Source organism: Oncorhynchus tshawytscha, linkage group LG22 (genome assembly GCF_018296145.1).
Source record: "Oncorhynchus tshawytscha isolate Ot180627B linkage group LG22, Otsh_v2.0, whole genome shotgun sequence".
In the NCBI taxonomy this organism is placed as follows: Eukaryota; Metazoa; Chordata; class Actinopteri; order Salmoniformes; family Salmonidae; genus Oncorhynchus; species Oncorhynchus tshawytscha.
The window spans coordinates 13,665,011-13,678,228 of NC_056450.1; the positions used below are offsets into that span (position 1 = coordinate 13,665,011).

The window sequence follows — 13,218 nt, forward strand, 5'->3', positions numbered from 1 at the left end:
TTCGGTCAGGCTTAACTTAACAGTAATTACTGTAAGTGCGTGAATTAAAAATTGACGTGAAGGTCAGTAGACAGGGAGGGGGTGGGTGGGAAGAGCAGTAAGGGCAATGTTAACTCTGCAGGCCAAATAAATAGAACAAAGAGGTCAATGTTATGATCCAATGCAGGGCTGCTTCCAATTAGAAAGATTGAGTGAATGTCATGAGACTGTAAAAATCCAGCATGCAGTCGACACTCAACATTATTGCCCAACCACCAGCTCCCTTTTCACAAGACTGTTAGAATACACAATCTTAATTAAATCCTCATAATGGTAGCTGGGCGCTTTGCATTGTAAACCTCCACAAACTGACTTTTAATGCTGGCGTGTTAGACAGACCACCCCGGCCGGATTGGGCGGTTTTGGTGGGCTTCCTGCGGGAGCGAATTAGTTTGCCTATTAAGCCAAGAGCCAAGGAGGGCAAACGAACGTAGGAGGAGAGGGTGTAGTACACAACCCAGTACCTACCCTACTGCCTGTAACCTCCCTCAGGGCCTTACAGTTAAGACAGGCTTAATAACGGCATTACAGTTACAGACAGGCAGACAGACAGACAGACAGACAGACAGACAGACAGACAGACAGACAGACAGACAGACAGACAGACAGACAGACAGACAGACAGACAGACAGACAGACAGACAGACAGACAGACAGACAGACAGACAGACAGACAGACAGACAGACAGACAGACAATTGTTTCCAAAATATTACACTTGATTAAAACTGGAGGCTAACTGAGGCTGGGGGAGGCTAAGGGATTCTGGTAGGCCTGGGGAAATGGTCCATTTGGATATGGTAGAGCGCCAGATCCTCCCTAGTGGGGTGGCCGAGGTCAGGGGCAGGAGCTGGGAGGGAAGCTTCTGTTCCCACAATGAGTAGAACAGCAGTGACTGGCTATATAATAGACCTGCAGTGTGTGTGTGTGTGTGTTGAAGTGTACAATGGCAGCTACTGTGTGACATGAATGTAAACAATAATTCAATCTACATTTTCCTAGATTGTTCTAAAAGCCATTTAGAGACAAAGCTCACAGTGCTACTTCATTTACAGGTTTTCTAGGACAAGGCCAGACATAGCGAGGGGTCTCTCTCATTTACCAGTCCCCTACTACAACCAGATTCAATCAAGGGCCTATACAACGGCATTATGCACAGCTCTGACGACTAACACACTTTCTCTTGAAACTTATTTTTTTAACAGAGACGTCTGTTCTTAGTTCCAACTCAGCATAGAAACTGAAGTGCTAAGAGTGAAACAAAGAATGGCGGCCTTTATAGAAACGTGTCATCGAGCAGGCTTGATAAACGAGGGGCGGTTAAGAGCGACAGGCGGGGGGGACAAAGACCTCTTTCACCACTCTGGGTAGTGACAGACCAATGAGGGGGAGAACAGAGGGAGAGCTACCTGTTCCTGGTGCTGGTTGGATCAATAGGGCCAGTGTGTGCCAGGGGCATTGATACTCACACTAACAACACCACGGAGTGGAAAATTAGAGGGTGGTCTGTGAACTAACCAGCGCATCATACCCCTGGTCCCACAGATCCCCCTATTTCCATGTCCCTACTGCCCCAGCTCCACCCTCCCAGTCTCCCTACAGCCCTTTAATGTTAATCACCACAGCGGGACCACCACCACCCCACGCCCTCTGACCCCTTCCTCTCAATTACCTTATAACCTCATTAGTCAATCCCAGGAGGCTTTCCAAGAGCAGGGCCAGAGCCACTGTCCCAGATCAATACATGCCATGGCTTCAGGCAACTCAGAGGAGCAGAGAGGCAGAGGTTCAACCCTCCAGCTCAGCTCTATTCCAAAGGAAAGTCACTTCCATCCACTTGTCCTGTTTTAACTATTTGAACTATTTGACAACATGAAATACCACCAGAGGCAACAACAAGCTCTACTCATCACTCAAAAAGCCAGTTGCATTAATAGCACACTGTTCCGATAACTCTCGCCATCTGTCCTTGCTAAGGGCCTCACCAGGTTAGTGTGCTCAGCCAACTGGTCTCTGTGGACGTCTCTCCTCTCGATGTGGTGATCCTGGCCGGGCACAAGTAGGGGAGGCTGCTCTGTGGACGACTGCTGGAGCTGAGGAGACCGAGGGAAAGAACATACACCACCCATTAGGACAGAGACCTCACCCATGAGAGACGAGCAGACCACCCATTAGGTCAATACATTACAGACAGAAAGCTCACACATGGGAGACGAGCACACCACCCTTTCTGTCAATATAGGGAGTGAAGTTAGTGACCCATCATTATCCTTGTTATTAATCTAGTGAATGTGTGGTCTCATTCACATGGTTTCCCATAGAAACACACTGTAGTGCGCAAAGAAAATCAGATCACAGCTAAATGGGAAACCTCTCCGGCCTCATCTCAGCATCTGGCCATTTAGAAGCGGAAACAAGCGACTACCCAAGAGTCATCGGTTCCCATGAAAAACCTGAGGCTTAAACCCTGCAGAAGGGGACCTAATGTTAGAAGTTGAGGGAGTGTATCAGTACAGAAGAGGTTCGTCAAGCTGTGCTGAGCTGAGGGAAGTGCTGAGAGATCAAAGTGTTAGTGGGGATGGTGTCCTGGGTGGGGCTGGTTAGGGCTGGCTGGGCAGGGAGGGTGGAGGTGGGTGTAGAGACTGTTAATCACACACTGAATTAGAACCTGTGGGACATCTTCACAGTGCCCGTCTCTCTGAAGTGTTCTAGCCTCACACAGATGTCTGTCAGCCTCATGTGACCCTGAGAAGGGTGTGTGTGTGTGTGTGTGTGTGTGTGTGTGTGTGTGTGTGTGTGTGTGTGTGTGTGTGTGTTGACCGAGCGGGACAATGAGTTCAAGACTTGCCGTACTCTTGCAAATGTGTAAACAACTTTTTGCAAACAAGTGTTAACATAAACATTAAAACATTCAAATAACTTTCCCCCGTCATACATCAAAATACATTCCAATGATTGATTGCTCACCTTGAGCTGCATGTAGTTGATGGAGTGGTTGGTGGTGCAGTTGAGGGGTCCCTCAGTGGAGATCTCCAGAGGGTAGAGGAGACCCTGGCCCTGAACACTGAGAGGACAACTGAGCTGAAGCACTGTGTGGCTAATACCACTGGGGCCTTTGTTCACCAGCTGACAGACAGGGGAAAGAACGAGAGAGAAAAGGGAGAGAGAAGGAAGGAAAGACAGAAAAGGAGAGCAATTAGTTTAAAGAATATTACAAGCATATAACCCCCCAGCTAGTCTTTGCTAAAAATTAACCCGACCCAGACTGACCCAGACTTCCAGGAAATGGCATGTTGGTGTGATGTCATCTAAACTTGAGCACTGTTTTTCTGTGAACTGTGAAAGGTGGTCCGGTGTGATGTCTATCACAGGAGACTAGGTTGCCCTTACAAATGGAGTTAGACCTGTAATGATGTGAAGCTCAAAACAAATCCCTGTGCTTCCTGGAATGTGTCTCTTCTCTTTCTTCTTTCTCCTTTGACTTGTCTGCAGCCCCAGGAAGTAGTGTCTGGTCTGGTCTGCTTCTACACAAAGGTTAGTGTCTGGTCTGGTCTGCTTCTACACAAAGGTTAGTGTCTGGTCTGGTCTGCTTCTACACAAAGGTTAGTGTCTGGTCTGGTCTGCTTCTACACAAAGGTTAGTGTCTGGTCTGGTCTGCTTCTACACAAAGGTTAGTGTCTGGTCTGGTCTGCTTCTACACAAAGGTTAGTGTCTGGTCTGGTCTGCTTCTACACAAAGGTTAGTGTCTGGTCTGCTTCTACACAAAGGTTAGTGTCTGTCTGGTCTGCTTCTACACAAAGGTTAGTGTCTGGTCTGGTCTGCTTCTACACAAAGGTTAGTGTCTGGTCTGGTCTACTTCTACACAAAGGTTAGTGTCTGGTCTGCTTCTACACAAAGGTTAGTGTCTGGTCTGGTCTGCTTCTACACAAAGGTCTGTGTCTGGTCTGGTCTGCTTCTACACAAAGGTTAGTGTCTGGTCTGGTCTGCTTCTACACAAAGGTTAGTGTCTGGTCTGGTCTGCTTCTACACAAAGGTTAGTGTCTGTCTGGTCTGCTTCTACACAAAGGTTAGTGTCTGGTCTGGTCTGCTTCTACACAAAGGTTAGTGTCTGGTCTGGTCTGCTTCTACTACAAAGGTTAGTGTCTGGTCTGGTCTGCTTCTACACAAAGGTTAGTGTCTGGTCTGGTCTGCTTCTACACAAAGGTTAGTGTCTGGTCTGGTCTGCTTCTACACAAAGGTTAGTGTCTGGTCTGTCTGCTTCTACACTGGTCTGGTCTGTCTTCTTACACAAAGGTTAGTGTCTGGTCTGGTCTGCTTCTACACAAAGGTTAGTGTCTGGTCTGGTCTGCTTCTACACAAAGGTTAGTGTCTGGTCTGGTCTGCTTCTACACAAAGGTTAGTGTCTGGTCTGGTCTGCTTCTACAGAAAAAGGTTAGTGTCTGTGAAGTACTGCCTGCTGCTACAGACCTGCTTAAGGCCAGAGTCTGCTGTATAGAACTCTCTGCCATACTACATCCTGATGAGTCTGCTGTATAGAACTCTCTGCCATACTACATCCTGATGAGTCTGCTGTATAGAACTCTCTGCCATACTACATCCTGATGAGTCTGCTGCATAGAACTCTCTGCCATACTACATCCTGATGAGTCTGCTGCATAGAACTCTCTGCCATACTACATCCTGATGAGTCTGCTGTATAGAACTCTCTGCCATACTACATCCTGATGAGTCTGCTGCATAGAACTCTCTGCCATACTACATCCTGATGAGTCTGCTGTATAGAACTCTCTGCCATACTACATCCTGATGAGTCTGCTGTATAGAACTCTCTGCCATACTACATCCTGATGAGTCTGCTGTATAGAACTCTCTGCCATACTACATCCTGATGAGTCTGCCCAGCCAGCTAGCAGCTATCCTCCTGGAGGGCCTCTGGCTCCTTTCATAGAAACATGTCCACTCACAGTTTGGCTGCATTCACCTTTGTCTATGCACTGAATGTCCCATTGGATCTTCCCAACCTAACCTTAATCCTAATCCTAATCCTAACCCCAACCCTTTGACTCCTTACCTCATAGACGTGTTGGACTGCAGGCCCGATGTCCTGCTCCACCTGGGGGCTCTTGGACACCTTCCAGTTGGGGGGAGGGAAGAAGACCTTGTCTGGCCGGGAGACTCTTCAAAAGAGAGGGAAAGGAAAGCATGAGACTGTGTGGGGAGAAAAATAAAACAACTTTTATGGAGTTGCAAAGGGTTTTTGCTCTGATGGGGGAAATCTAACACAGAGATTCCTCCCACCCCTGGACTTCTCTCTGACTTCCTCTGGACTCACCCTTGTAAAATAACATCGGCCTGGACAACCACCTCCAACCTGTAGGGAACCACCTCGCTGTGGGAATTATTCTCATTTTTACTGTGGAGGGAAAGCGAGAGACGAAGAGAGGGTGATGAATCAGAGACAACACACCTCTGTAGCTATATGGTGATATTGGAGTACTGCGGTATTTTTGATGCTCTGTGTCCTACGAGTTTAGCCTTGAATTAATTTTGTCAGTGACACATAACACGTGTCCAGTTATAGGCCCGGCTCAAACGTATGCCTAGAGAGGCAATGGAACGGAGTCATACCTGCGGATCTGCAGCTCAAACTGAACCGTCTTGCGCGTGTCCTTCAGTCGCGGCACAGTGAAGCGCAGACCTGCCCACAGCTGCAGACGAGGAGAAGCAATGTGATCAGGGACAAGGGGTCGATGTCAACATGATGTGAGGCGAGAGAGTTCCAAATGTCTAAGGGGGATGATGCAACCAACATATCTAAAGCTAACCTTGTAAGGGCATTAGGAAACGTGTGCACTATTTTTGATACTATTTTGACACATACAGTACAGCGACGGTGGGTAGACTCTCTGTTATACAATCATAACAGCATAGCGGGGGCCAGAGTCCCCGAAAGGATAACAGTCCTGTCCTCTCTTTTGCTCTCCTCCCAACTGTTCTGTTGTCTTCAGGGGTCAATCGGTCAGCCAGTCAGTACTCCCTGTCTGCCTGGCTGGCACATACACAGCTGTAATACACCTGGGCCTGCAGGTCCAGACAGTCTGGGACTTCCTGCTTACAGTGTTCTGTTTTGCTGCCCTTTATTTCAACTGGGATTTCATGCCCCTTTTGTTTTCCAGCGAGTTTAGAGCTTTTGCTGTTTAACTGTGTAGTGTGAGTGTGTATGGAACTGCAGCTGTGCACTGTAAAAACAATTAGAACACTGCTCATAAACATTCTATGCCATTATGAATTATAACTAACGCAAAGTACAATACCCTCAGCACATTGGGTACTACAATGGCGGGATCTGTACTATATGTTTGTTGCACACTAAAGTTTTTACATTTTTGTTTACACTTTGAATACAACCATTCTATCAGAAAACCTTCTTAACCTCTCCACCAATGTCCACTTTACAGTCTTCCTCTGCAGTCAGACACATTAGGAGGGAACCTCTGCTCGGAGCAGAGACGTAGACCAGCTTCTTGCTACTCGGACAGGAACTTCCTCTCTGGACACTGTGACATGAAAAGAGAGCCTTTCCTCTCCAGTTCAGTTCTCTACCGCTCAACCCCTGGACGACACACAATCCCTTCCTTCCCACACTAGGAAACATTGATTTTGTGCTAGCCTCAATTACTTTTCTACCACTAAACAGATCTCAGAGGGCTAGACGAGCTATTCCACCAGCCATCAACACTCATCAGAACCAATGAAGAGCATTGCTTACGAGTAGGGCCAGGACCATGTGACCTAACCAGAAAAAACTGCTCGCCCCATTCATAACCAATGCTCTTCAGAAAGGTCTTGGAGTAGAACCAGGCCCAAAGTTTATTTTTATGTCATGTGACCTCATTCTCATTCTGATGGAGACCAAGATGGCCGAAACAAACATCAATGATTTTTCACGCCAAGAGCCAGAGCTGCTCCTGTTTTCCACCCATGTGACCTAACCAGGAAATACTCCTGGCCCTTCTCATGACCAATCTTCAGAAGGGCAAACAGAACATGAATCCTTGACTTACGCTGGTGCCAGACTTCATAGGGTTGCCCAGGTCACAGCTGAGGTAGCGGGTCTGGTTCTCTGTCTCGTAGCTACAAGTTAGCTGGGTCAGGCTCTGGGGGGGGAGAGAGAGAGAGAGAGAGAGAGAGAGAGAGAGAGAGAGACAGACAGAGACAGACAGAGAGAGACAGAGAGAGACAGAGAGAGAGAGCAAGGAGAAAGAGTGCTGGTTTAGAACCATGTACATTCATATGTGTTTATCATTGGTTAGAACACAACAAAGAAGAATCATAGATACAGGTCTACAGATCAAACACCAAGAACAAACATTTAGTTCCATTTTGTGATTTCATAACAGCCCTGTTCCTTATAGATCTATCATCACAAGTCTTATGAGCTAGTAGACTGTGACTCTTATATTACTTCACATCTAATAGTAGTGTTGGGTTCAGGTGAATGTTTAGTAGTTCCTCTCACCTCGTTATTGCGGGCTATACCGCTGTAGTCCGCTTCAGGAGGCAGCACCACGTACAGCTCAGCCTCGTAGGCCCCTCCTTCACCCTCGTTCCGAGCGTTGAAAGTCAAGGTCAGTGAGTTGTCGTCACCTAGGTACGCTTCCTTTCGGTCCCTGAGGGCCCCAAAAAAACAGAAATTGATTACTAATCGGGTCAGACGTCAGGTCAAGAGGTGTCGGGTCTCCATGTGTAAATAAGACTCGGGAGAGGTGGGAGAGGGTGCCATTATACTAGAGACAACTGTGAAGGATGTGTGCACAGTGTATACAGTATAAAGCAGTGTCAGGTCACTAACATTACTTGCATGTTCTGTTGCTATAGCCTGATATCCGTGCTTCATCTCTCTCGAAATGGGACACAGTCCAAAACACATCACTTAGATTCATGTCAGGAAATTCCCTCTCCCCTCCCCTCCCCTTCCCCTGCATCCCCCTCACACACAACTTTTCAAATGTAGCAACAAAGTCATACATGCGTTAGAGCACAGAATAGGAATGTAAAACACCTCCCCCTTCCACTCCCTCCCTTTCTCCCTCCCCACATTTCTTCCTCCATCTCTCGCTATCTTTCTGAACACAATGAGAGAGGAATTCCACACGAGGGCCACACAGACGCTTCTAATTAGAGCTGGACTCGTAAAACCAGGCAGAGAGAGAAAGCAACATGGACCATATTTCAAACACTGATCTTCTATTGGCCAACCAGTCAGCCAGCCTAGTCAGACTCCAACAGCCATCACACTCTTTAAAGAAAACAAAAGGGATACATTGGAAGAACCCACAAAAACCTAAAACCTCTCCTAAGGGGCATTGGTGGTACAGGTTGTGTGCTTTGGCAGGAAAACTGAAGAAATACTTTGATGGATACAATGCTGGGAATTTCATGATTGACCCCTTGCCCCAAGATACTATTAAACAAAGCATTTAAATGAATCATCACTATAGTCCGACTGCCAGAGGCAAGTAGTTCATGCATTATGATTTTCCTCAACTGAAATCCCTTATTTCATCCTGCTTGAATGCCCTTACAGACAAATGTACAAACACCTTCCTAATATTAAGTTGCACACCCTCCCTTCCATTTTGCCCTCAGAACAGCCTCAATTCGTCAGGGCATGGACTCTACAAGGTGTCAAAAGCATTCCACAGGGATGCTGGCCCATGTTGACTCCAATGCTTGACACAGTTTTGTCAAGTTGTCCGGATGTCCTTTGGGTGGTGGACCATTCTTGATACACATGGGAAACTGTTGAGCATGAAAAACGCAGCAAAGTACCATACCTCGTCCAAAGGCACTGAAATATTTTGCCTTGCCCGTTCACCCTCTGAATGGCACACACACACACACACACACACACACACACACACACACACACACACACACACACACACACACACACACACACACACACACACACACACACACACACACACACTCCATGTCTCAAATCATCTCAAGGCTTAAAAATCCTTCTTTAACCTGTCTCCTCCAGTTCATCTACACTGATTGAAGTGGGTTTAATAAGTGACATCAATAAGGGATCATAACTTTCACCTGGATTCACCTGGTCAGTCTATGTCAGGGAAAAAGCAGGTGTTCATAATGTTTTGTACACTCAGGGTACGTGATAGACTTTTACAATAGAGAAATGGAATTAGCGCACAAACAAATATGAACATGAGAGGGCAGAAAGAGAGCAAGGGGGCATGTTATTTTGGAGAAAAATGCCCACAGATTTCTCAAATCGAAGTATGGAGATGCTGTGAATACTACTTCAACAGAAGCTGATAGAAGGAGGCTAGAACTGGTTGGCACACACACACACACACACACACACACACACACACACACACACACACACACACACACACACACACACACACACACCTCCCTCTCCATACGTTCAAAACAAATCCCTTTCATCTCTCATGTCTCTTTCCCCGAGCTGCCTGACAACCAATCCTTGCACCTAGACCAGGGACCAGCGCTTCTTCCTGTTTCCAAAGCAGAATAGTATCTTCTGTGAGTGGAGCATTGTGGGTGTAATAACAGACTGGTCTGCTCTGCAAGCTAAACTAAACAAGCGGGTGGAGCACGACACAGCTTTATTTATCCATCAGATCAGAACGACAACAAGGCCGACTCATCTGTATAGTTGGGTGAATAGTTCAACCGTTCATCATACATAGTAGATATATTCTCCTGATCTAGTGGCTTTCATGGGTGTTTGGAATAACTCACCCGTGCACCGCCAGCTTTAAGTCAGGAACACAAATGTTGTCTTCTCCACAGTCCAGCAGAATCTGGGCCTAGAGGAGGAAAGAGGAGGAGAGGAATAAGTTAAAGAGTGACAGAGCTTACACAGGATCCACAGTTCCCATGAAAATGAGGCCTACACGTCTTTCAGTTAGACTTAACATACAGAATTAGACACTTTGCTTTGGTGGTGAACATACAATGGAGTAATTGCAGCGGGATAGGACATGTCGTGCAGACCAGAATGACTAATACATTCCAGTCCGAGCCCCAACCACCCACCGCCCCCTGAGCAAAGTGTCATCACTACAGACCAAACACCTGTAATAATAACCCTGTTACATGCTCTTATCTTCTGGGGGAGGTTAGTGACTATAACCGTGTGTGATGACACAAACAACCCTATTTCAGCCCCGTGTCTGACGTCACGTCCTTTCAGAGAGAAATGGGTCGATAAGAAGGCAGGAGAAGCCGTCCGACTGTGTGTAGGGTGACAAAACCCCCTCCATCATAGAGTGTCCGACTTCCCCTTCAGGAGAGGGGACGGAGGGACCAGCAGGCAGGAGCAGCGCCACAACGCAGCCCAGAGACAGGAGGACAAGAAGGAGAAGCGGTACGCCAGGAGGGCCTCTCTGGGGAGGCCAGCAGCTCTCTGTCCACGCATCCACCAGCGCCGCACACTGACGCCCACACCACTAGCGCTCTGCAGCGGACCACAAGCTAGCCACACGCGACGCCACCCAGCGCTCCGCATGCAGGACCGTACATGAACCAGGGGGAGGGAGGGGCTGAAGCTAGTACAGAGACATGGGGGGGGTAATCTAGAGGGCTAGAGGCTATGGTGGAAATACTAGAAAGACATGAGCTAAGCAGTAAAGGGCGCCCAGCAACCACTGAACGTGTTTGTGTAGCAGGGAAAAGCCCAGGCTTGACGTAGGTAATAGTTGCCCCGTGCGATTCCATCACAGTGTGATGATCATGATGACGACGAAGATAATAAATAGAAGTAGATTAGAAAGAGAGCACACTGCCTCCCCTGTCATTACACAGCCGGGCTTTCTAATTTAAGACACCGGGGTAACCATAGTAACCACCAGCTCACTCACTCGGCCCCTTCAGCGTGTGCTGGCCTATATACAGACTCAGTCAATCAGGGTAAAAGCTATTTAGATTCCTATCCTGGCTGCTGTTAAACAACAACTGGCAGAGGGAAGCCAGATGAATAGCGTGCAGTCAGTGTATTGAGGGTACCGTGTGTAGTATACAGTTTCACTCAATAACTGTGTCAATATCAGCGAAAATAAATCACGGCCCCTGTGTGTGGAATGTATCAGGCATTCACCCATGGGAGCTTCCAGCTTCACTCTCAGAGTGGCGTTTTGTGGATCCATTTTTTATTATGTTCCCATTGCTCTGGCTTCACGGCAACATGTGGAGCACATTATAGAGAAACGATTAAACTATGCAGAGAGGCTTCGGTGATCTCTCACTCTCACTCAGCAACCAGAGGGTGTGAGAACTGGGGTGAGCCAGCAGGTATATGTAACTGCCAAAATAATGGAAACACTTGAGTAAATGCGAGATACAAAGTATATTGAAAGTAGGTGCTTCCACACAGGTGTGGTTCCTGAGTTAATTAAGCAATTAACATCCCATCATGCTTAGGGTGACATGTAAAAATGCTGGGCAGGGCATTATTTTAGTTACCTTGGCTATACCCCCATAGGATGACAACGCCCCCATCCACAGGGTGGATGAGTGGTCACTGAATGGTTTGATGATCATAAAACGATGTAAACCATATGCCATGGCCGTCTCAGTTACTAGATCTCAACCCAATTTAACACATATTGGTGATTCTGGAGTGGTGCCTGAAATGGCGTTTCCTCCACCATCAACAAAACACCAGATGATGGAATTTCGTGTGGAAGAATGGTGTCGCATCCCTCCAATAGAGTTCCATACAGATGTAGAATCCATGCCAAGGTGCATTGAAGCTGTTCTAACTCGTGGTGACCCAACTTCCTATTAAGACACTTTATGCTGGTGTTTCCTTTATTTTGGTAGTTACCTGTATGTAGCCTATGCTGCAACAGCCAGCCCAGTACAAACGATGCCATACGGAGGAATCCATAATAAGGTATCATGTATCTGATTAAATCCAAGCTGTAGTGAGTAGACATCCCCTACTTTCACACTGGGTATCAATGATTAATGAAATATGTTATCTGAAGTTCAGTTTCGGTACTACAACAACATAGCTTTATCAGGGTTCAGTATTTAGCTCTTGGTTGGAGTGTAAGTACAATACACCACATCTGATGAATCCCCAGCAGCTTTGATATGACAAGTGAACACCAATGACAGGGTTCAGTACTGCCCTGCTCTGAGAAAGAAGAGAGAAATACTGAGAGAAAGATGGAGGGGGGGGTCGAACTGCAAACTCGGCCAGGGCCTTTCCCAAAACACTCCAATCCAATCCAGCGGTTATTGTTGAGCTCACATAGGGTGCAGCACGCCACAGCTGAAGGCAGGCAGCCCACATGCTGAGTCCTGCTCACGTCTCTCGCTCCCTGCCAGGATAAAACTGGCAAATCTACACCAGATGGCACATGGCCTGTGTGCTGCGAGCAAAGGGCCCCAGAGGCCCCACCCAAAAATATCCATTAACCCTGTGTGTCGGGGTCTTACTGTGCACCTCTCGGTCGGAACACGACTCCTGTGATCCGTTACACAGCCCAGCCAGGCTGAAAGCAGCTATTCCTGGTGGGGCAGTCAAACACTCTCCAACTCCATCTCCACTGTACCATGCACACGCCTCACATTTCTCTTGTTGAAAACTGCTTTCCAGACCCTCTGGACCCCTTCCCAGCAGAGCGGTTTGGAAATCAACAAGGAGAGCAGCCTGAGTCGTTCTGAGGGGGTGGAGGTCTGGTCAAGGAGAAAACATTACCATCAGCTCTGAGTGAGTGAATGGATTTCCAGCCAGGTCTTTCACTGCGTCTTGTTCATTAAAACGTGTGCAGTGCTCCACCTCAGTAGATATACGGGGCCTGTTAACGTCGAGTCAGTCTTCAGGGTTAGGAGTGCAGTGCTGGGGGGGGCAGAGTCAGACAGGGGGAGGGTATTGAAGTACCTTCTGCTCGATGAGCTCGGTGGACTGGTAGTTGAGGATGGGTCTGAGGCCGTGGGAGTCGAAAGCTGCCTGAGGATCCAGACTGAAGTTGAGGGAGATGTAGATGGGGAGAGCTTATCTCTGAACTCCTTATCATCCTGGAGTCAAATAGAGAGAGACAGGGTTCATTAAAAAGAGTGTGAGTGTGCGCGTGTGCGCGTGTGTGTGTGTGTGTGTGTGTGTGTGTGTGTG

The 13,218-nt window shown here is 47.5% G+C and overlaps 1 protein-coding gene across 1 annotated transcript in view; it reads right to left on the reverse strand.

Moving 5' to 3' along the window:
- Positions 1–13,218, reverse strand: part of LOC112221831 (integrin alpha-5-like) — a 54,763-nt gene that overhangs the window by 4,988 nt on the left and 36,557 nt on the right. Inside the window, 10 exon segments of the mRNA XM_042303789.1 lie at positions 2,024–2,131; positions 3,006–3,164; positions 5,110–5,215; positions 5,371–5,451; positions 5,667–5,746; positions 7,103–7,195; positions 7,558–7,708; positions 9,837–9,904; positions 12,988–13,097; positions 13,100–13,124. Of these exon segments, the coding sequence (XP_042159723.1) occupies positions 2,024–2,131; positions 3,006–3,164; positions 5,110–5,215; positions 5,371–5,451; positions 5,667–5,746; positions 7,103–7,195; positions 7,558–7,708; positions 9,837–9,904; positions 12,988–13,097; positions 13,100–13,124 (981 nt within the window).